A 22088-nucleotide genomic window follows, 5' to 3' on the forward strand; every position below is an offset into this window, starting at 1 on the left:
ATGAATTTTATATTGATTATATGCTGAAATATTTTTGACATACTGAGTTAAAGATATTATTAAAATTAACTTCATCTGTTTTTTTTTTTTTTTTCTTTTTCAGTGTTGCTACCAGAAAGTTTAAAGTAATATCTGTGGTTCAGAGGACATTTTTCTTGGACAAGGCTGCTCTAGACCAGTATTACCTTGTGTGAAATCCTCTGTTTTACTATTTCAGAAAGGCCCATCCTGGTCATTTTTCAAAAAAAAAAAAATTTTTTTTTAACTCTCCACAAACACTCAATTTCGGTAATCACATAAATGCAACAATTCAATGTTAGGAAAGAACGCACACATATCTATAAATTATAAAGGTGGGAGTTCTGAAGTGGTAAATTCCTCTTTTTGACCTTTGCATTATTTTTGCTTCCATTTTTTCTGGCTGATCACAGTCTCCCCAAAAGCTAAGGCATGATCAACTTGCTTGCTGTTGCTTTTAGGGAAATCCAGGCAACCAAGGGGAGGCCGTCTAAACTGTCCACTCTGTCCTTTCCCGTTTTGTGTAGCTGCAAAAGCAGCCAAATCAAACACACACACAAACAATGGTGTTTGGACTAAAAAGGCAGAGATGGAGCTATTCTCAAATTCATTTGTAAAGAAGCCAAAAATGAATGTCCCACATACATACCACCTTTGGTAAGAGGCATCTTTTCCTTACCAACCCTGTTACCAAAGAGCTCAGCATAGATGTGAGCAATAAATAACACATTCACTGCACCCCACCATCTTTCAACCACTTGCCAGCCAGGACTGAGGCTGCGGCAAGCAGAAAGGATTAAGCAGAAATCAAAGACAGCCGAGCGCTAATGGTGTCTAATCAGCATAACAAAAGACGCTGCCACACTCTTTCAGCAGTGGGCAATACATCTCATTAAAGAAGACTGAATAACAATTCTTCTCTCCTGCCCCCCTCCCCCCCCCTTCTTGGCTTAGCTCCGGGAGAGCTCAGCCCCAGCGCTTCTGCTTTATTGGCCAGGAATTCAGGCTGCAGGGGAAAGAGCCTACGTGTATTACTGTGCACCTGCATCTCACTGATTTATTCCGATTTCCTCCCCTGCCATGAAAATGCAGCTTCTTCAAGCACATACAAGTCCTGCTATGCAGTTTATAGGTACATAATACTGAGGAATGGCAATGATAACCTAAAAAAATGGATACTAGTTCCCCTAAAATGTCCTTATTTAAAGAAAATTGATCTATTTGTTTCTCTTCACCTAGTCTGCTTTCCCCCTTTAATATCACCTCGCTGTCTCACAGTTAATGACGCTCAACTGAAATTCTACCCAATTTTATTGCAACCGGTAGTTAGCTGTGAGCATGCACGTGCGCACTCGCCTGCATGCACGCGTCGGGGAATTTAAATGGTTCAAAACTATTCCCTGCCCCTACTTCCTCTCGATGATAAAACAACTGAGAAAATATGTGTAGAACCCAACCCGAAAAAACTGAGGTTACGGATGAACATGGTAGCTTTTGTATAGCAGGTGGGTAGTGTTGATATAAAATTTAAACCGCAAATAAAAGAACAAAAAAATATCCTTCCACCAAGAAAGATAAAAGCTTCAAGTAATCCTATGCACTCTTTCCCATCAAGCTACTGCGGGGGAAGGCCTGAGTGGCGAGGAGAGAGAAAAGGGCACAGTTACTGAATCCAAACAATGTCCAATTCTGAGCTTTATTTTTTGATCAGGAACACCTTTCAAAGAGGAATCTAGTTCTGAGGGCTGCTTTGATTTCCTTTTTAATGGCCTCTCCTGCCAAACACAGTATCAGAGTCTCCTGAAACCGGAGCATTGCCAGGTCTGTGCGAGGCTCTACAAAACGCTGTTTATCACATATGTAGACGATCGCTACCAAGACTACGCAGCAGAAACCAAGCCAACTCGCCGAGCAGCTGAGAAAAGCCCCCTGAACCTACTTGGTCTGTTCGCATCTTTCAAACTGATGCAGAGTTCCTGTACTGCAGGAACTGAGAGACCTTGAGTAGTCAAGCCGTTAACCGCAGTGCAGACTGCTGACCTGGGATAAGACATTTTAATGCTACACACATTCTGCACGTGGCAGCCTACAGTTAAAATAAACCTCGGGATACCACTTAAATCCTAAAAGGCCTTTCTCTGTGTGGCGAACTACTCAGCATTCACGAGCTGGTTTCCATCGTCTGTCCTACAGGTAGAGTGGATTTTTAAACATCCTCTCTCCCACTACATTTCTCGTTTCACAGATCACATTGTATTTTATTTTCCACTTCTTGTCTATTTCCATCTTAAAGTGTTGCCTAAAAGGGCACGCAAATGTAATGCATTATTATGAATTCTATACTGCCTTATCTTTTAAAGCACAATTATTGTGTATTTTAATCCCCAGTGACCATATTTCTCCTTGCAACCATAGCCCCAGTCTAGGGCCATACATCTCACTAAAGGTTTCTGGGTACCTTGGTACAATCTTCTTCCCTTTTACAACTGACTCTAGCCAATAGGAAAAGAGCTTGAGGAGTACTAATCAGGGAGTCAGGATGCCTTGTGTTTTACCTCTGCCACTAACTACCTGTTTGAGCAAGTCGTTTCCCTTGGGGGCCTCAGTTTCCCCACCTAAAAACAAAGCAGGGGGATTTGAAATCAGTGATCTGTACGGCCCTTTCTGGCTCACATATCCTGTGTTTCTAAATTAGGAGTTCCACGGAGAAGGCAGGACCCGAGGAGTCCTGCAGTGACGTGGAGCACCCCCCTCCCCCGCCACGGCCATGGACAGAAGAAGCTTTTGGCAGGGGCGGTGGTGGTGGCCCAGGCAGCGGAGAGGGCAGGAGCACCCACGGCGGGGACCAGGGGCGGGCCCTAGCCTGAGAGCACAGACTGTTTCAGCACCCCTGCTCCTTCCTTTCTCTTCCAGAGCTGATACACAGTCTGGGCTTCATATTTGCCAAAGCGCAAGGGTGAATGAAGAATGAATAGGAGTTAACAATTTGGGGATTCGGATCACCTACGTGAAAGAAATAATTAAGACTATTACCTGGCTCGAGCCTTGAGTTTTCAGATTAATAACCCAGCTTCTGGGAGTCAGTGTATACGCTGGAGAAGTATGATTACTCTTGGTAATACAGCTGATAGCATTCCTGCTACGGCCAGGAGTAAATTAGAAAATTTCCTGCATCTTCCATTTACTGTAAGAAGATAGCTCTGTGAGCTGAGACACGTTCCTCAGTTCACCACTCCTACTAGAGATGTTGATTCAAGCAGTTGGGAGACAATTTTAATTTCCAGTAGAGAAGTGTCTTGCAGCTCTGCCCAATTACTGCTTCAGAACAGGAATAACTTTTAGAAAGCAACACTTCGGATATATGACTATTGAGAGTCGAGACTGCTGCTAAGCCTGCTAACGAGGCAGAGGCTGCAGGACCACCAGGATCCCAGCCTTGAGCACCATAGGTCAGCAGTCCTGATGGGCCTCCTGCGTCCCTTGGGAGCAATCTTGCCTGAAAAGCAGAGATAACCCTTTTCAAAGCCAGGACTCAAAAGGATTTCAGGAAGGAAGACAAAGCATATTTAATGGGAAGAGGGGAAGAAAACTGTCCAATATTGATAAATCTACAATTCATTTCTCAGGAGCTATTGGAAAGATGAATTATGCTGAAAAAGATCCCAAGCAGCTTCTTGTCATTTCTAAAACATGATCCTATGCCTGCCTGAAAGAGTTAAGGCTGTATAAATATTTATCATTCTTCTTTCAAAAGGATAAGAAAAATTCCTTTTGCATACATGAATTTCAGATTGCTAAGCAAACATTAGGATATGGTCAGAGGCCCATCATCTTAATGAGGATATGGTAATGATAATGTGTTGGGTGTTTTTTGTTTTTTTTTTATGGCTTGCTTATATGTGATCCAAAAAAACCTAGAGATTTTGATTTTATACTTAGGCATGCACAGACCTGAGAATAGTTAATGCTCTCCGAAGCATATGGACGGGATGACAGGAATACCATCAAGGGCTTACAGTGGGACCGGGGTGAAAGATTCATTAAAAGTGATAAATAGGATATGCTTTTCTTAATGTTTTGCAATTGCATATTCAATATAGCAGGCCAGTGACTATGCATTTTAACTGTCTTTATTTTTAAGAGAGCTGCCAGATTTTAATTACAGATTAAACAGTTATTTGCAAATGAGTACCTCTTCATTAACATATCAGAATCATAATAATAAACAATTCTCTGCTACAAAACAGCACACAGAACAGTGTGAAGTTTAAGAACAGTACATACATATGGCACTACAGCAGGGCAAAATATCCTCCTTGCCTTGAGCAGTTGATCAGTTAAAAAAATTTAAGGGAAATAAATGACCTTGGTGAAAGCACACAAGATTCTAAATGTTATGAGACTGGAGATTTTGTTTCTTTTATTTGTAGCCATATCCATGCCTGGTTCATAGCAGGTTCTCATTAAATATTTGTTGAATGAATGAATGAAAGAGCCAGCTCTCTTAAAGAGTATATGGTTATATTTTTGCAGTTATATGGTCATGTGCTGATACTTTTTTTTAACACTGCTAAACTGCAATCAGATCATCTGTGAGGTTATTCTCAAGGGATTTAATTCTGTAATGTATTTGAAGGTCCATGGAAGAAATGCATTTCTTAGTTGCTGCCTTCATAACAAATAACAGCTGTAATAATCTCATTTCACATAGTTCCTCATTTGTTTTTATTAAAGACTTCATTTTTTTTAGAGCAAAACTGAGAGGAGGGTACAGGAGATTTCCCAGCATCTCCCTGCCCCGACATGCACAGCCCCCCCCAACTGATGTGTCTATGTAGATTTGCTCACTATAACAAGGGTACCACTCTGGGGAGGGATGTCGACTACAGTCCCTTATTTTTCATCTTCAGGTATACTTTTGTTGTTTCCAACTCATAAATGAAGAAACACAGAGAAATTAAGTAACGTGCTCAAGGCTACTTGGTGAGCTACAGCTCCTATGAGCCACCTTCCAGACCCAGTGTTTTCTCAAGTACACCAGGCTACACCCTCTTTGCTACATATTTTGTGTCCAGAACAAAGCGCACACACAAAAAAACTCTTAAAAAAAAAAAGAGGTACTATAATAAGTACACACAACACAGTAAAGCAGAAAAAGATGGGAAATGGAAAAGTAATTTTTGCCATCATTCCCTCCATAGAGAAAGATGGAACATAATTAAAGTATTTTCTCAAAACAGTCACCGAGAGTTCCCTGCTTTGGTTACAACATATCAAATATAGAACTGCTAATGTCAAAATGCACACCAAGAAAACTGTCTTTAAGGATTGATCTCAGTAAGATGAAGATGTACTGGGCGCCTGGCTGGCTCCGTCCGTAGAATATGCGACCCTGGATCTCGGGCCTGTGAGGTCAAGCTCCACACTGGGTGTAGAGATTACTTAAAAAATAAACTCTTAAAAAAAAAAAAAGATGAAGATGCACTGGACTTTCACCAGTAGAGATGGGAGATGTGGGGAAAAGGAAAGTCAGATGGGGGAGTTTCTCACATAGCAGTCATAAGCATAAGACAAAAAAACCCACAAAAGGTTCTTCAGAAGATGTACTTGTTCTCCCTTTTTTTTAGGGGATGTACAAGACGAGTACAAATTAATAAGGCAAATCGGTAGCCCCATGGATCATTCACACCTAGGCAAAAAAGTAATTTGGCTACAAGTTTTTAAATTCAAAAATGTTAATCCAGTTTCCTTAACAGTTATTTCAGATCAGCTGAGGGGTTCTAAAAACGCCTGGAGCGATAATAGTGGATTTTACCAAGCCCACTGGTGTATTACTGTTGATATATTCTTTGGGATCACGAGGACTGGCAGGTGATATAAAACTTGAAGGTCTCAGATTTACTGTTTTGAATAAGGATGGTGGAGGGGTAGGAAGGGAGGTAAGAAGGATTCATGATAAAGTTGAAACAATCAGATCAGGACAATCTCATTCTACTCCTTACTTCTGCTCACCACCACGATTTATAAGCACAGATATCATCCCTACCACTACTTCCATTCCAGTGCTGAGGTGCTTTCCCTTATTTCTTCACTGAATATCCTCACTCTATAGATCAGGAAACTAGAGCCCACTGATGTTCTTAGCTGAAGTCAGGGTTTATAATGGTGAGGTTGAATGATTTTTTTTTTTTTGAATGTTCTAAAATTCAAAGTGATAGTAATCTATTACTTGGAGTATACATAAACATAATTATACAGCAAATAAAAGTGTTGTATGAAGGTGAAAGCTAATAGCTTAAAATACTCCGTCATAAAAATTTTATTCCTAATTTTAAAAAATACAAAGATATATTATAAATAAATGATGACTTTCAAATTCTGCAGCTTGCCAGAAAGCTAGTAGGCACAAAAAAAATAAAAATAAAAATAAACGGATTTAATGCTAATTATTCACCCCCTTGCACCTCTGCATTTCCTAGAAAACACAGGGGAAATGCCCCCTGAGGACCTACTTGCTCACCCCTAACTGAGCAACTTCACCTTCAGCATCTGACTCTGTTGAGCATGAATCCTGAGGTTACATGAGGCCCAGGCTGATAAATGAAGGAAGCATCTCATTATTAAGAAGTAAACCCATGATAATGGATTGTTGATTCGGGGCCATTAGTTTTATAAGCCTATTTCAGGTAATGTTTCTATTCTGCTCTCATTGTCCCTCATTCTCCTCCCTCCCCTCAGCTTCCCCATCGCCTCCCCACCAACCAATGCAGGCTCCCTGAACTCTCTTCCCTCTTGGAGAATCCCAGACCTTCTTTGCAAAGGCATTCCCGTCTCCCTCCCCCTGAAAAGAGGTAAGGGGAGACCAGCAGTGCCAGGCTCATGGCAGACGAATTACTTCTCTCCTAATGAGTCTATATCACTGGCTGTTGCCCCAGGTTAAAAGAGAACAGGGATCCTGGCAAATGAGAGTTTCTAAACGTGGAACACAAACTGTGGCAGTAATCCTATCCCAATTTTAGAGTCAACATGTTTGGTTAAAAAAATAATAATACTAATAATAGTAAGAGGAATGTGGCAGGCTGGAATCCTTCCCTACGCTGTGTCCTCTGCTGGTGAGCAACCACAGTGCCCTACCAAGAACATGGCGACCATGGCGACATGGCGACCACGGCGTGCACGCAGGCTGGAAACCAGGTTTTGGGCTCTCGTGTGTGAGTGTGTGTGTGTGTGTGTGCGCGCGCGCACGCGTGCGCAGAGTCCTCCTGGATCTTCAGGCCACGGGGGGCAGGGAACACAGGATGTCGGGGACCCAGCTGCAGAGGCCCAGGCACTGTCCACGCGACTAAGGTACTGTCTGGAAACTTCCCTCAGCACCATTTTCAATCAAATTAATTCCTTTCAGAATGACTTTAACAAGATCATCTTTCACAACGTGATCCCTCCTTTCCTCCAATTGAAAAGCCTTATGTACAAGTGAAAATTAACATTAAAGAACAAGTTTCTTAAAAAAAAAAAAAGCTAAAAAACAGGGCCTCCCCTTCGTTATCCGAGTTCGGAATTACATAGGGCACATATCGTTTTAACAGCACGCCCATGTTTTGGCCACATATGTATCAATGCAATTACAACATAAAGGGTGAAGCCTTTACAGAGAAACAATGTCACTGGCTTTGTGAAATAATTTTGTCTTATAAAGATCCTTAAATATACAGCCCCTGCCATACAGTTTAGAGTGATGGTAAGAAATGTAATTTCATGATTGTTTCCTTTTCTCTCCCACCTTATCTTCTCCCCAGTATACCGCCCTTGCCTTGGACCCTATATGATTGCCCCTTGCATCTCCATTTCTCATCATCACTGCCCAATGCTTGCAACACCAGCTGCTACTTTCTTTTTTAAGTCATGTTTCCTTGTTTAGCTGACTGACCAAAGCATCAAGGGATGATAAAACAGGTTGAGTCCAAGTGAGATTCTGACTTCCGTTTGGACAAGTGATTCATCTTTGCCATCTACAAAATGGGGAAAGCTTGAATCTATCTTTGAATTAAAAAGCACATGAAAACATCAGTGAAAATACAACAGAATACAAATTTCACTTCTCCTACTGATTTATTCAACATTTCTGGGTAGGTTGTTAGGCTTTGAGAACATTTTTATCAAAAATAAACTATTACTTATGTGTTTGCTTTCATTATCTTTTTGGGAAATCATCAAATAGGATCAGTAAGTGATGATTCTTCAATTTCCTTATAGAACAAATGTTTGAACAGATTCAGTAGTCATTTTTGAGATAATGTATCTTCCTGCTACTAAAAAAAAAAAAAAAGATCAGATGAAAACCTTAAATAATACCTACCCAGGTTAAAGATCATATCACACTCTTTAAATCAAGCCTTTGGTTTTGTAAATCAAGTGTTCTGGTTTTGTTCAAAACACCTACTTTTTCTCATGTATCCTTTTTGGTACTTAATGAAAAGAGGGTAGGAAAAAAAAAAATCACATGAAGTTTCCAAACAGAATTAGGCAGTTAAATCAAATCTATGAAAAATTCATAATCACTACAAACTAGAACTAGGTCTTCCTTGTATTTGATAACAGATATGCCCTCTACAAAATGAAGTGTGTGTGCGGGTGGGGGGGGGTGATGTTCAATTTATCAAAACAATAATTACCATGATATATAAAAACTAAGTATCATAAAAATGGAAATAAGCCAGTGTATTAAAGTGGAGGGCGGGGTGGGGGACCCTTCTAAAGTAAAAGGGAATAGGCCTAGCTTTAAAAACAATGCAGTGTTTTATAGATTTGCATTCTGTTCAAGCCTGCTTAAATTAACTGAGAATACCCAAAAGTCTAAAATAGCATATTTCAGTATGATTTTAATTTAAGAAGGAGAAGCCTTGCTTATGTAAATAATTCAAATGAACAGCAGAGTTGTGGATTTTAAAATCATAATTCTTCTCTAATAGGCAGGGGACAGTGAGGATTGCTTTTCTAAAGCGAGCCTCATCCTGTGGAGACAACTTCAGACCACGGGGGCAGGGAGATCCTTCGCCTCAGCTGTCCTGTGCTTCCTAAGATGTCACATTCTAGCAGATACATGTCACCCTTCCTTCCTTTATGGGCGGCTACCCGTACACGTGAATTCAAAGCAGTATATTTGACTTCTTTATGTAGACTGTAGTTTACAAAACACCCCCAAGTAGATCAAACGTTTCTGGGGAAACGAGGTATGTGTTCAGCACATGCACCTGCCTTCCTTACACAACACTTAGAGAACAGCCTTTCACTTCTTTATGTTTTGGTCTGGCCCTGCAACAGCCACACTAAATTAGCATGAACGCTCGTAAACAATCTATGGTTTTCCACTGGTTAAGGTATAGAGAAAGGTTATTTTCTTTCAGATGTACAGTCACATGAGAAACCAAAACCAAAGCTTTCAGACTTTTATCTTCTTTTATCACACAGTCTTAAATAAAATAAATGTCTACTTCATCTGAAGATGTCTGCTAGAAAAGAATCTTCATTTCGTTTTTGTTTTTTCTTAATAAATACCTATAGCAAGCACTTTACAAATGTTAGCTAAGTTCAATGCTGGAAACAGCCTCATGCTGCAGGGACTTCCTCATGCGGCATCTGAGGCCCAGAGGTACCAAGTCCCTTGTTGTTAAGTGACAGATACAGCCTGTGTTCAAACCTGGAGGTCTGGCTCCAGAGTCTGAGCTTGTAACTACCGTGTTATGCTACTACCTCTTCCATTTTTTTTTTTTTTTTTTTTTGAGAGAGTGAAAGAGTGGACAGAAGGAAAGGGAGAGGGAGAAAATCTTAAGCAGGCCCCACAACCAGTGTGGAGTCCAACACAGGGCTTGATCTCACAACCCTGAGATTATGACCTGAACTGAAATCCAGTGTCGGATGCCTAACCGACTGAGCCACCCAGGTGCTCTGCTACTTCTTCAATTTTAAAGTCAAGTTACAATTTTAAAATTATTTTACTGATGCTTAATTAACCACAGTGTGGCCTGCTCTGGAGTGAAAGTCGTCCCTTTCTTATTAAAAGGGCTTTGCTGAACCAAGATAGAATATTCACAACCTTAGGAGATAAAAGTCAAATGATGGCTTTCAAGTCACCAAGGGATCAAAAGGACTCTGCAGCTGAAAGGGTGGCTTTAATGCTCATTTCTTAGTAATTTAAACAGGCCTGGTTATTTTAAATGGATAATCAGTGTACAATAAAAGATACATAACCATGCAGCCTCTGGAAATGAAAATAACAGATTAAATCTTTGGAGGTAAAAGTGGAAGCTAATTATACCCTAAATAAGCTCTAAGGTCACTGCAGCTGAGCACTGAATTTGTCTGGGAGCTTCCTGACAAAACCAAAAGACTAGAACGCTCACTGAGGTGAGCTCCACTGTTTCCAAACAGGGGATGCGTGGCCTCATTCGGAAAGCAAACTTAATAAAACCCATAGATTTATACTTTTAACCTATTAGTAAATAGATTTTATAGTCGGGAAACCTGTTTTATGTACTCCTTGTGTATTCTGTGTACTCCTTGCCTAGGAAAGTACTTTGTACAAAGGAGCTGCCCCACAAACGTACATTAAAATGGAAGCCAAAAATGTACTGCGATGCGAGAATATTTTTGGCTGTGTGAGAGCAGTTTCAGCTTGCCACATCATGGGGCCGCCATTAATGTGTGACCAGATTAACAGCCTCTATCTTCCGGCTTCCGGATCCATTCCCCATAACCCACCTAGAGAGAATATTTACACTCAAGTCTGCCCATGTCATGTCTCCACTTAAAGCCCTACAACGGCGCCCACTGCTCTCAGGAGAAAGTTACCACATAAAGCCCTACTTAATTTTTAAATTAGTGCACAGGAGGCCGTATAATGAAGATGTCATAATTTATTTAACTACTTTCCTATTAATAGATGTTTGGCTTGTTTCCAATTTCTGGCTATTACCAGCAACAACACATGCCTCCTTGGACACACCGGTGAGTGTTTCTCTAGAAGTGGAATTACTAGGTTGAAGGAAGAACGTTTAAACTTACGATTTTCATATATACAACTAAACTGGCCTGCAAATGGCTTTATCAATTTCTACGTTCCCACTCTGTATATGAGTACTTTCTGTCCCACCCCCGGCACATTGTCTATTATCAATTAAAAGAACAAAACAGGGGCGCCTGGGTGGCTCAGTCGTTAAGCGTCTGCCTTCAGCTCAGGTCATGATCCCAGGGTCCTGGGCTTGAGTCCCACATCAGGCTCCCTGCTCAGCGGGAAGCCTGCTTCTCCCTCTCCCACTCCCCCTGTTTGTGTTCCCTCTCTCGCTATCTCTCTCTCTCTGTCAAATAAATAAATAAATAAAAATCTTTAAAAAAAAAGTGTAAAAAAAAATAAAAATAAATAAAAGAACAAAACAACTTTGCCAGCGTAAAAGGTGAACAAATATTTTTGTTGTGATTTTCATTTTCCTAGTTGCCAGTGAGACAGAACAAACACCTTTCGTATGTATTCTTGAACTCCCTGCCCATTTTTCTGTTGAGTCATAATTACTGAATTACAATTATTGCAAATATTTTTTTCTTGGTTTGTTGCTTACCTTTTAACTTTCAAAAAAATTTTTATTTTTAATTGAAGTAGAGTTGAAGTACAATATTATATTAGTTTCAGGTGCACAACACACTGATTGGACAGTTACGTACATTACGACATGCACACCATGATTAAGTGTAGTTACCATCTTATCCTTTATCATGTCATTCATTATATGGAAGCATTTACTGCTTTGTAGGTAAAATTTATCAAGAAACCCTGGTGGGCCTTTGATTAAAATTATATTGGCTCGGGGCGCCTGGGTGGCTCAGTCGTTAAGCGTCTGCCTTCGGCTCAGGTCATGATCCTGGGGTCCTGGGATCGAGCCCCGCGTCGGGCTCCCTGCTCTGCGGGAAGCCTGCTTCTCCCTCTCCCGCTCCCCCTGCTTGTGTTCCCTCTCTCACTGTGTCTCTCTCTGTCAAATAAATAAATAAAATCTTAAAAAAAAAAAAAAAAAAAAAAAAAAAAAAAAAATTATATTGGCTCTATAGAATAATATGGGGAGAGTTGACATTATCCTTATTTTAAATTGCCCTATCCAGGAATGTGTTAGGTTTCGTAACAAATATATTTTATATTTTTGAGACAATTTTTTGAAATTTGAGGGAAATAGATTCTATATTCTTTGAAACAACATTAGCTTTCATCATGAAGATCTTGTACATTTCTTGTTAGGTTTACCTATAGGAAATTATGTATCTGCTTAGTTTCTTTTGTGAATGAGGTCTTTTTCTATCCTTCCTTCCTTCCTTCCTCTCTCCCTCCCTCCCTCCCTTCCTTCCTTCCTTAAAACTTGTTTACTTTAAGTATCTCTCAGGCAGGCAAACAAATATATCATGTATTAAAGAATCAGTGAGTGATGGTGGAAGACAGCCAAGTTAAAAATGCTTTTGATTTTCTGATTACTAAAGCATTACACTGACAAGGTAAGAAGACAAACTAGAGTTAAGAGAAACTAATTTATAATTTTGATTTTAAAAGTTCCAGAAAAAGACTGTATTTTTTAGAGAAAACGGTCTCCCGGAAAGTCACCTGAGGGTGTTTCCAGGTCTAACTTCATACTTAAGTCACCTGTGTATTCTGTAGACTCTTAAAAAAGACAAGTGGTTCCACAGATTTCCTTAATTGCCAGGTTAGTATGGAACAGACTGTTCTGTTTTATCACTAGTTATTGTTCTTAATCTCTTATGGTGCCTAATTGATAAGCTTTATCACAGATACGTATATATGGGAAAAAGCTTCATATATAAGTTGGTACTATTTGTGGTGTCAGGCATCCAGTGGGGACTCTGGAATGCATCCCCTGCAGATATGAGGGAGGAACTTCTGTAGTTGTTTTTCTGGTTTAAGAATGTATAATGAACCCAATTTATCATCACTCAGCTTCACCAATTAACTCAAGACATGTCTTGTTTCACATATTACCAACCTGTTACCTCCCCAGATTTCTTTTTACCTTTTGACGCCATTCATCTACTTCACTTCAAACACCAATTTGTTTTCTGTCCCTATGAGCCTGTGTGTGTATTTTTTAAGATTGGCCATATGAGAGAGAGCTTATGGGATCTATCTTTCTCTGACTTATTTTGCTTTGCATAATGTTTTCAAGGTCCATCCATGTTGTTGCAAATGTCAAAATTTCATTCTTTTTTTATGGCTGCATAAAATTACATTGTATGTGTATGTAGTATGTATGTACACCCCCCCCCCCCACTTCTTTATCTGTTCATCCACTGATGGACATTTATGTTGTTTCCATATCTTGGCTATTATAAATAACGTTGCCATGAATATGGGGACGCGACTGCTTTTTGAGTTAGTATTCGCATCTTCTGCAGATAAACACCTAGAAGTGGAATTGCTGGATCGTAGGGTAATTCTATTTTTAACTTTTGAGGAACCTCCATTCTGTTCTCCAGAGTGGCTGCACTGGTTTGCATTCCCCCCAAAACCACACAAGGGCTCCTTTTTCTCTACATCCTTGCTGACATTTGTTATTTCTTGTCTTCTTGATAATAACCATTATAACAGGTGTGAGGCGGTATCTCAATATGGTTTTGATTTGCATTTCCCTGATGATTAATAATGTGAAACATCTTTTCATGTACCTGTTGGCCATTTGCATGTCTTCATTGGAAAAACATATCTTCTTCCCATTTTTAAATTGAATTCTTTGTCTTTTTACTGTTACGTTGTAGAAGTTCATTACATATTTTGGATATTAGCCCATTATCACCTATATGATTTGCAAATATTGTCTCCCATTCATTTGGTTGTTTTTGTTGGTTTCCTTCGCTGTGCAGAGGCTTTTCAAGTTTGATGTAGTCATACTTGTTTGTTTTTGCTTTAATTGCCTTTGGGTGTCAGATTTAAAAAATCATCCCCAAGGTCTATGTTAAGCAGCTTACCACCTATATCTTCTTCTAAGAGTTTTATGGTTTCAGGTGTTATGTTCAAGTCTTTAATCCATTTTGAGTTAGTTTTGGTGTGTGGTATAAGACAATGGTCCAGTTTCATTCTTTTGCACGTTGCTGTCCAGTTTTCCCAATCCCATTTTTGTAAACATTCTTTTTAAAGATTTTTATTTCTTTGAGAGAGAGAGAGAGCACAAGCAGGGGGAGCAGCAGAGGGAAAGGGAGAAGCAGGCTTCCCGCCGAGCAGGGAGCCCAATACGGGGCTCGATCCCAGGACCTTGGGATCATAACCTGAACTGAAGGCAGACACTTAACCAACCGAGCCCCCCAGGCGCCCCTTCCCAACACGATTTATTGAACAGGCTGTTCTTTCCCCATTGCATATTCTTGGCTCCTTTGTTGTAAGTTACTTGACCATATATGCATAAGGTTTATTTCTGGGTTCTCTGGTCTGTCCCACGGACCTATATGTCCTTTTAAATTGTCCTATTATATTAATTTTGGTTTTGATGGGATCTTGTAGCTGGCTTATACTCAATTGTCTTCTTAGTTTTTCAGCTAATTCCATTGTATTTCCTGTAACTGTATACTTATGTTTTCTACTAGAATAAGATTTTCATGACAGCAGAAACTGTTTCTACCCTTTCACACTACCGTGTTCCTACTACTTAGCACAGCTCTTGGCACAGAGTAGACAGTTAATGAATATTTGCTGAATTGAATTTAACATGTAAATTCAGGCTTCTCTTCTCATATATGGGTGTCAATTCATGTTCATTTCTCCCTACGATGGTCAAACTTCTTGAAAGAATTAACTTAGGATTCTAATTCTCCAAAAACTTAATAATTAACCTATGAAAATAACACCTATGAAAATTACATACACTTTTCTAAATAATCACTGAATAAAGGAGGAAAGAAAAACTCCAAATAAGTCAACTTGAAAATAAAAAAGATCAAAACACTATATACTAGATAAGGAACAAGATTTGGAAGAATAAAACAAGTAACAAATATTCCACTTCAGAAATTAGAAAAATAAGAACATCCCAAGAACAGCCATACCCCAAGAAATGTAGGTGAAAGGAATTCAATTAAAAACAGAAATAGAAAATACAAAAATATGGACAATTAACCATGCAAGCATATTTGTATATGTATAAATGTATGTGTTCGTGGGGAGTCTCACAAAAACAAAACACAACACAACAACAAATCAATACTGAAGCAGACAAAACTTTAGCAAAACCAATCATGGGTAAAAAACCATAAAAGACAAAATGGGGGAATGAAGAGGGCATGCTAATAATCAAGAGAATATTATATACTACTGTATGCTAAAAAATGTGAAAAAGAAAATCGATGTAATGTGTAGTTATTATAGGAATGTATTATAGAAACTGACTGAAAAAGAAAAAGAAAAAAAGAAAGCCCAATATGCATACAAGCAATTGAAAAGGTTATAAAACAATTTGTTCTTCAAAGACTCTGGGCAAAAACGTTTCTGAGCCATGAACTCTTAAACTTTTAAGAAACTGATAACCTAATCCTACAGGAAACAAATCCAGAGCACAGAAAAAATATGGCTGATTACCCTATTAGGTTTTAGGAAGCCAGCATCACTATGACTGGAAACAACTGAAAAAAGAAACATGAAGAAAGAATAATAAAGACAAAGGTTAAGACCTCAAGATAGTAAAAAAACACGGTTAAAAACGACAGGTCCTGGATTTTGAATCCCAGCTTTACCATTTACTAGCTTTGCCCCTTTGAATGAGGTACTTTTCTCCATGACGCCCTGGATTGTAAGGGTAAAATGAAAGAATCCATCTGGAGCACTTACTATTGTGTGGGCAACAATATTTTATGGGGACTACCCCAGGTCCCCTTAAAATATGTAAGAATTTGCATCCTGTCAGTATGTTCATTTTCTGAGAGGAAGGTTCATGGTTTTGATGAGATTCCTAAATGAATCATCTCCCCCATCCTCCTGCTCAATTTAAGACCCACTTACATGAATCTTTCTTCTGAGTATTGAGGCAGAACAAAAATCTGGATACAATATAAGCAAAATAAATACAACAGCACATTAAAAGAACCACTCATCAATACAAAACAAAATTAATCTTTGAAACTGAAGGCTAGTCTGGGGTGAAAGTGTACATAGGGCAGCTTTTCTAGAAAACAATTTGGTAGCATCTAGCAAAAACCCTTTAACCTGATAATATCTGTACTCTTCAACCTAATAATTGTGCTTCCAGGAATGCATCTAAATAAAATGGCCACTGAAACCAAAAAATGTGTCTAAAATCATGGGGTAATTTATAATAACAAAACATTAGAAACAATCTGTCCAACAACAGAGGAATAGTTAATAAACAGATGCATTCATTCAATGGTGTATTCTGAAGCCACTTAAAAAAAGGGTTTTGAGAACTTCAGTAACACAAAACAATGCTCAAAATACAATTTTAAAAAATAAGTTAAGTAGCCAGCATCATAAAATAAAATAAATGAACATAGTCTAAAGGAAGGAAATATACCAAAAAGGTCTTAATGGTTAACTCTGGGTGGTGGGATTATGAATGATTAATATTTTTTCTTTCTTTCTAAAAAATCTTCCAGATATTCTATAATAAGCATTTTATTATTTTGAAGTTTATTTATCTGAGTAATCTCTATACCCGACACAGGGCTTGGCCTAATTAATGATCCTGAGATCAAGAGTCACAAGCCCCACTAACCAGCCAAGTGCCCCTATAATAAGCATTTTAGTAACAATCATATAAAAGCTATTCAGGGGTGCCTGGGCGGCTCAGTCGGTTAAGCATCTGACTCTTAACATCGGCTCAGGTCATGATCTCAGGGTCGTGAGGTTGAGCCCTGTGTCGGGCTCTGCGCTGGGCGTGGAGCCTGCTTGAGATTCTCTCTCTCCCTCTGCCCCTCCCCACTCTAAAAAAAAAAAAGGCTATTAAGGGGGTGCCTGGCTGGCTCAGTTGGTGGAGCAAGCAACTCTTTTTTTTAAAAATTTTTTTTATTATGTTATGTTAATCACCATACATTACATCATTAGTTTTTGATGTAGTGTTCCATGATTCATTGTTTGCATATAACATCCAGTGCTCCATGCAGAACGTGCCCTCCTTAATACCCATCACCAGGTTAACCCATTCCCCCACTCCTCCCCTCCAAAACCCTCAGTCTGTTTCTAGGAGTCCATAGTCTCTCATGGTTCATCTCTCCCTCCGATCTCCCCCCCTTCATTCTTCCCCTCCTGCTATCTTCTTCTTCTTTTTTTTTTTTTTAACATATAATGTATTGTTTCAGAGGTACAGATCTGTGATTCAGCAGTCTTACACAATTCACAGCGCTTACCAGAGCACATACCCTCCCCAGTGTCTATCACCCAGTCACCCCATCCCTCCCACCCCACCCCCCACTCCAGCAACACTCAGTTTGTTTCCTGCGATTAAGAATTCCTCATATCAGGGAGATCATATGATACATGTCTTTCTCTGACTGGCTTATTTCGCTCAGCATAATACCCTCCAGTTCCATCCACGTCGTTGCAAATGGCAAGATCTCATTCCTTTTGATGGCTGCATAATATTCCATTGTGTATATATACCACATCTTCTTTATCCATTCATCTGTCGATGGACATCTTGGCTCTTTCCACAGTTTGGCTATTGTGGACATCGCTGGAGCAAGCAACTCTTCATCTTGGGGTTATAGGTTTAAGCCCCACATTGGGTGTAGAGATTACTTAAAAAATAAAATCTTAAAAAAAAAAAAGCCTATGTTAAAATATCCTACTAATAAAGGTGTATAATCAAATGGATCATCAGAACTACTGTTCCTCATGTTGTGATTTTTGCTTATAATATTATTTCAGCTTTCTATTTATTATTATTATTTTTTATTTTTTATTTTTTAAAGATTTTATTTATTTATTTGACAGAGAGAGAGATAGCTAGAGCAGGAACACAAGCAGGGGGAGTGGGAGAGGGAGAGGCAGGCTTCCCGCTGAGCAGGGAGCCCGATGTGGGACTCGATCCCAGGACCCCAGGATCATGACCCGAGCTGAAGGCAGACGCCCAATGACTGAGCCACCCAGGCGCCCAGCTTTCTATTTATTATTAACAGAATTTAAGAATTCTGGGAATTAATGAGAGAGCTGCAAACAGACTTTTACTTGACGGGTCTTATAAATAGCTGAAGAGTGTTGGCTAAAAGCAATGTAATCAGTTTTGGTAATTTAGGGTACTATCTTTCTCAGCTTCTGTAAATGGTATGAGGTTTTCCCTACCCTACATATGAAAATATCAATGAGGGCACCTGGATGCCTCAGTCGGTTAAGCTTCTGACTCTTGATTTCGGCTCAGGACATGATCTCAGGGTCGTGAGATGGAGCCCTGCATCGGGCTCCACGCTCAGCAGGGAGTCTGATGAAGATTCTCTCTCCCTCTCCCTCTGCCTGTCCCCCTGTTCACATGTGCTCTCTCTCTCAAATAAATAAATCTTTTTAAAAAAATAATATCAGTGAAAGATGTTCATGGCCTCAGTAACATCTTAGAATCAGTGTCATGATTTTTCCCTCCATACTTTATAAAGAAAGGAGACCTGCAAACTAAGGAGACCTACTTGAGTAGGTAATATATATGGAATAAGATGATAAATAAGACTACTTTTGCAATCTTCTCTCCTAACTCCAATATTATATGTTCTTCCGATCAACCAGTCCATCTTTTCTAACCTACAACATGGTCCTGGTGACCCCCACGGTGGCATGCTTTTAGGCGTGCTGTCAGACAAAGCTGCAGACAACAAGCAGACCCTAAACTTCACTTGTATGCTCCACAGATTATTAGCTGTCTTCGCTGGTACTTTGCTTCTCTCACTGGTAGGTATGAATTCATCTACATTCATCAAACATTTGATGGCTTTTCTATCATTTTTTTCTCCCTCCTGTCAGAAAACTGACAAATCCACCGAGGGTTATGCTAGTCGGTAAATATCACTTTTTAAATTATACCGGTTTTCAGTGGGGACACAGGTGCACAGCATTTGTAATATCTGCTCATCCCTGTTACTGTCATGGGGTGGCTTTTGTAAAATATTCTAATTGTATATTTATTTTTAATGTCCAAGTTGTGGACCATCTTATTTTGCTTTTTCTGGCATTCCTTTCATCTGATAAAAATGATCTTGCGTAGGTTCCTGCCTTCTCTAAATAAGTAATTTCTTCATTGCTTCTCACATGAATTTCTCACAAGTCTTCACTGACCTGGAACTCTGTCTCATAGCCCAAGGGGTCTATCTACATTAAATCGGCTGCCTTGGCACTTACATATTTATGTTTTGGTGAAGGAGGATATTTATAAGGAGGAAGAAAGGAGAAAGAGAGAGGGATAAGCAGCGAGATGGGTATTAGAAGCAAGATGGAGATACAGAAAAATACTGAAGCACTGTTGGTTTGGGGGTAAATGTATTAACTACAAGAAAACTACTAAAACCCTGTTTTACACGGGCTATGCGTACATTAGAAGTTGTTTTTATAGTTCTTCAAAACTACACTGATTTTTAGAATATTCCCTTTAGCCTGCAGAAACAGATGGTATGCTTTTTATTTTGAAATTACCCCATCAACTTTTCCCAATTGTGGTGTATTACTTTCTGATTTGTGAGACAATAGCTCTGAATCCAAGGAAATGTGTAATTACACACAAAAAAATTTTCCTCATGTGTGGCTATGTCAGTTAAGTATTAAAGTTTCTTCCCAAGAGTGAATCAAAATTAATCTCTCTGTAGCTTCCATATGTTACTTGTAGAGCATCTGCTCAAATGAGTTGTCTTTCCAGGCTGGTTGACATTTTGGGACCCTGATAATGATCCCATCTTGCTTTAATCCCAGTGCCCTTCCTAAGAACACTGATGAACCAGCTCGAGCACCTGGTTGTAACCTGTGTGGAACCTGCTTCTCACCAGGAGTAGAAGGCTGAGTTCATTGGTGTCACAAGCTGTCTATCACCTTCTCAAAGAACACACCAATTGACTTGATTTTGTTTTCTGCTTTTATATTCATGTCACGAGTCATCATGGTCCCTTGCGGTCAACTGCAATCTCAGGCTACATACAGGGTATCCCAAATGCAGCCTGGAACCTCACCCCCCATCCCTCGGGCTTCCTGTCAAACAATCATGCTCTGCCAATTCCACAAAGCTGCTGTAATCTGGCCGCCTTCTTGGGTATGCTCGTCTAGAGTCTATCAGCACACAACAGTTTCAAGGGCTTTTGTACAATGAGATGAAAGAAGGCCTCAGGGGGCGCCTGGGTGGCTCAGTTGGTTAAGCACCTGCCTTCGGCTCAGGTCATGATCTCAGGGTCCTGGGATCAAGCCCCATATCGGGCTCCCTGCTCAGTGGGGAGTCTGCTTCTCCCTCTGCCTGCCGTTCCCCCTGCTTGTGCTCTGTCAAATAAATAAAAATAAAATCTTTAAAAAAAAAAAAAGAAGGCCCCAGAAGCTCAGACAGATATTCCGACATTGGCCTGCAGGTCCTGTGTCACCATGAGTAATGTTTCTGAAGACCCATGTTAAATGAATTTTATTAAATTGAATGGAATCTATGACAATCTTAATTTACTTCACTGGCAATGAAGAATATGTTAGACAAGAAGCATCAACTGGCCATCCATTTATAACATACTTTGAATTTTGGTCACTTGGTCAGTTTACAAGCTTTGCAGTGGTCACCAGAGAGTAGGCGTTCTCATTGTGTCCAAGGAAGGTCACAGAATAGAACAGAGAGGCTCTTGCACTTTCCATAAATTTGATGTGAACAGAGTGTATATTCTTGAGCACAGTAAGGTCTAAAATTATTTGGTACTTTTGGTGACACAGGCCAAATGACAAACTTGGGAGTTGAGAAGCCATTGTGAGATAAGATCCTCCTATTTTAAATTAGTTGCTGTTGTCTGCCTTCGGCTCAGGTCATGATCCCAGGGTCCTGGGATCGAGTCCCGCATCGGGCTCTCTGCTCCTTGGGAGCCTGCTTCTCCCTCTGCCTCTCTCTCTCTGTCTCTCATGATAAATAAATAAAATCTTTTAAAAAAAATTAATAAATTAGTTGCTGTCTTTGTTTCTATGAATGAAATATTTTTCGATATTTACTAAATAGTCCTTCCACAGTTCATGTGACTAGGTGACGGTTACTTCTGGTAGCACTTCCATGAGAAATAATTAAGTTGATCAACTGTCAGCTTTGACAGTACATTTGGCAGGAATACTTTGGAAAGGCAACTTGAAAATTAAAATGTAACAGCATTGTAACTCCAATTCCTTCTCACCTGGCTCACAAATTTCACTAAAACTGGGGCACCTTGGTGGCTCAGTCGGTGAAGAGTCTGCCTTCTGTTCAGGTCATGATTCCAGGGTTCTGGGATCGCCCCGTGTTAGGCTCCCTGCTCAGCTATGATTAATCTATTAAAAGCTAAGCCTTATCAGGGAAATCCAAATCAAAACCTCAATGAGATACCACCTCACACTAGTCAGAATGGCTAAAATTAACAAGTCAGGAAACGACAGATGTTGGCGGGGATGCGGAGAAAGGGGAACCCTCCTCCTACACTGTTGGTGGGAATGCAAGCTGGTGCAGCCACTCTGGAAAACAGTATGGAGGTTCCTCAAAAAGTTGAAAATAGACCATATGATCCAGCAATTGCACTACTGGGTATTTACCCCAAAGATACAAAAGTAGGGATCCGAAAGGGTACGTGCACCCCGATGTTTATAGCAGCAATGTCCACAATAGCCAAACTGTGGAAAGAGCCAAGATGTCCATCGACAGATGAATGGATAAAGAAGATGTGGTATATATACACAATGGAATATTATGCAGCCATCAAAAGGAATGAGATCTTGCCATTTGCAACGACGTGGATGGAACTGGACGGTATTATGTTGAGCGAAATAAGTCAAACAGAGAAAGACATGTATCATATGATCTCACTGATATGAGGAATTCTTAATCTCAGGAAACAAACTGAGTGTT

At 39.7% G+C, this 22088-nt stretch overlaps 1 protein-coding gene across 5 annotated transcripts in view; it reads right to left on the reverse strand.

Moving 5' to 3' along the window:
• CDKAL1 (CDK5 regulatory subunit associated protein 1 like 1) overlaps positions 1–22088 on the reverse strand; it is a 662439-nt gene that overhangs the window by 40808 nt on the left and 599543 nt on the right. The window contains exon 16 of one of the 5 annotated variants that reach the window (XM_064597103.1): positions 17785–17817. The exons of the other annotated variants lie outside the window; for them this stretch is intronic. Coding sequence (XP_064453173.1) covers positions 17800–17817 — 18 coding nt within the window. The 3' untranslated portion in view covers positions 17785–17799. Of the gene's footprint in view, positions 1–17784; positions 17818–22088 lie in introns of those variants that run through there. 5 annotated transcript variants of the gene reach the window in all.

Source organism: Mirounga angustirostris, unplaced genomic scaffold, assembly GCF_029215605.1.
Source record: "Mirounga angustirostris isolate CCGP_5_RB_7025 unplaced genomic scaffold, mMirAng1.0.hap1 SCAF_8, whole genome shotgun sequence".
Taxonomy (NCBI): domain Eukaryota; kingdom Metazoa; phylum Chordata; class Mammalia; order Carnivora; family Phocidae; genus Mirounga; species Mirounga angustirostris.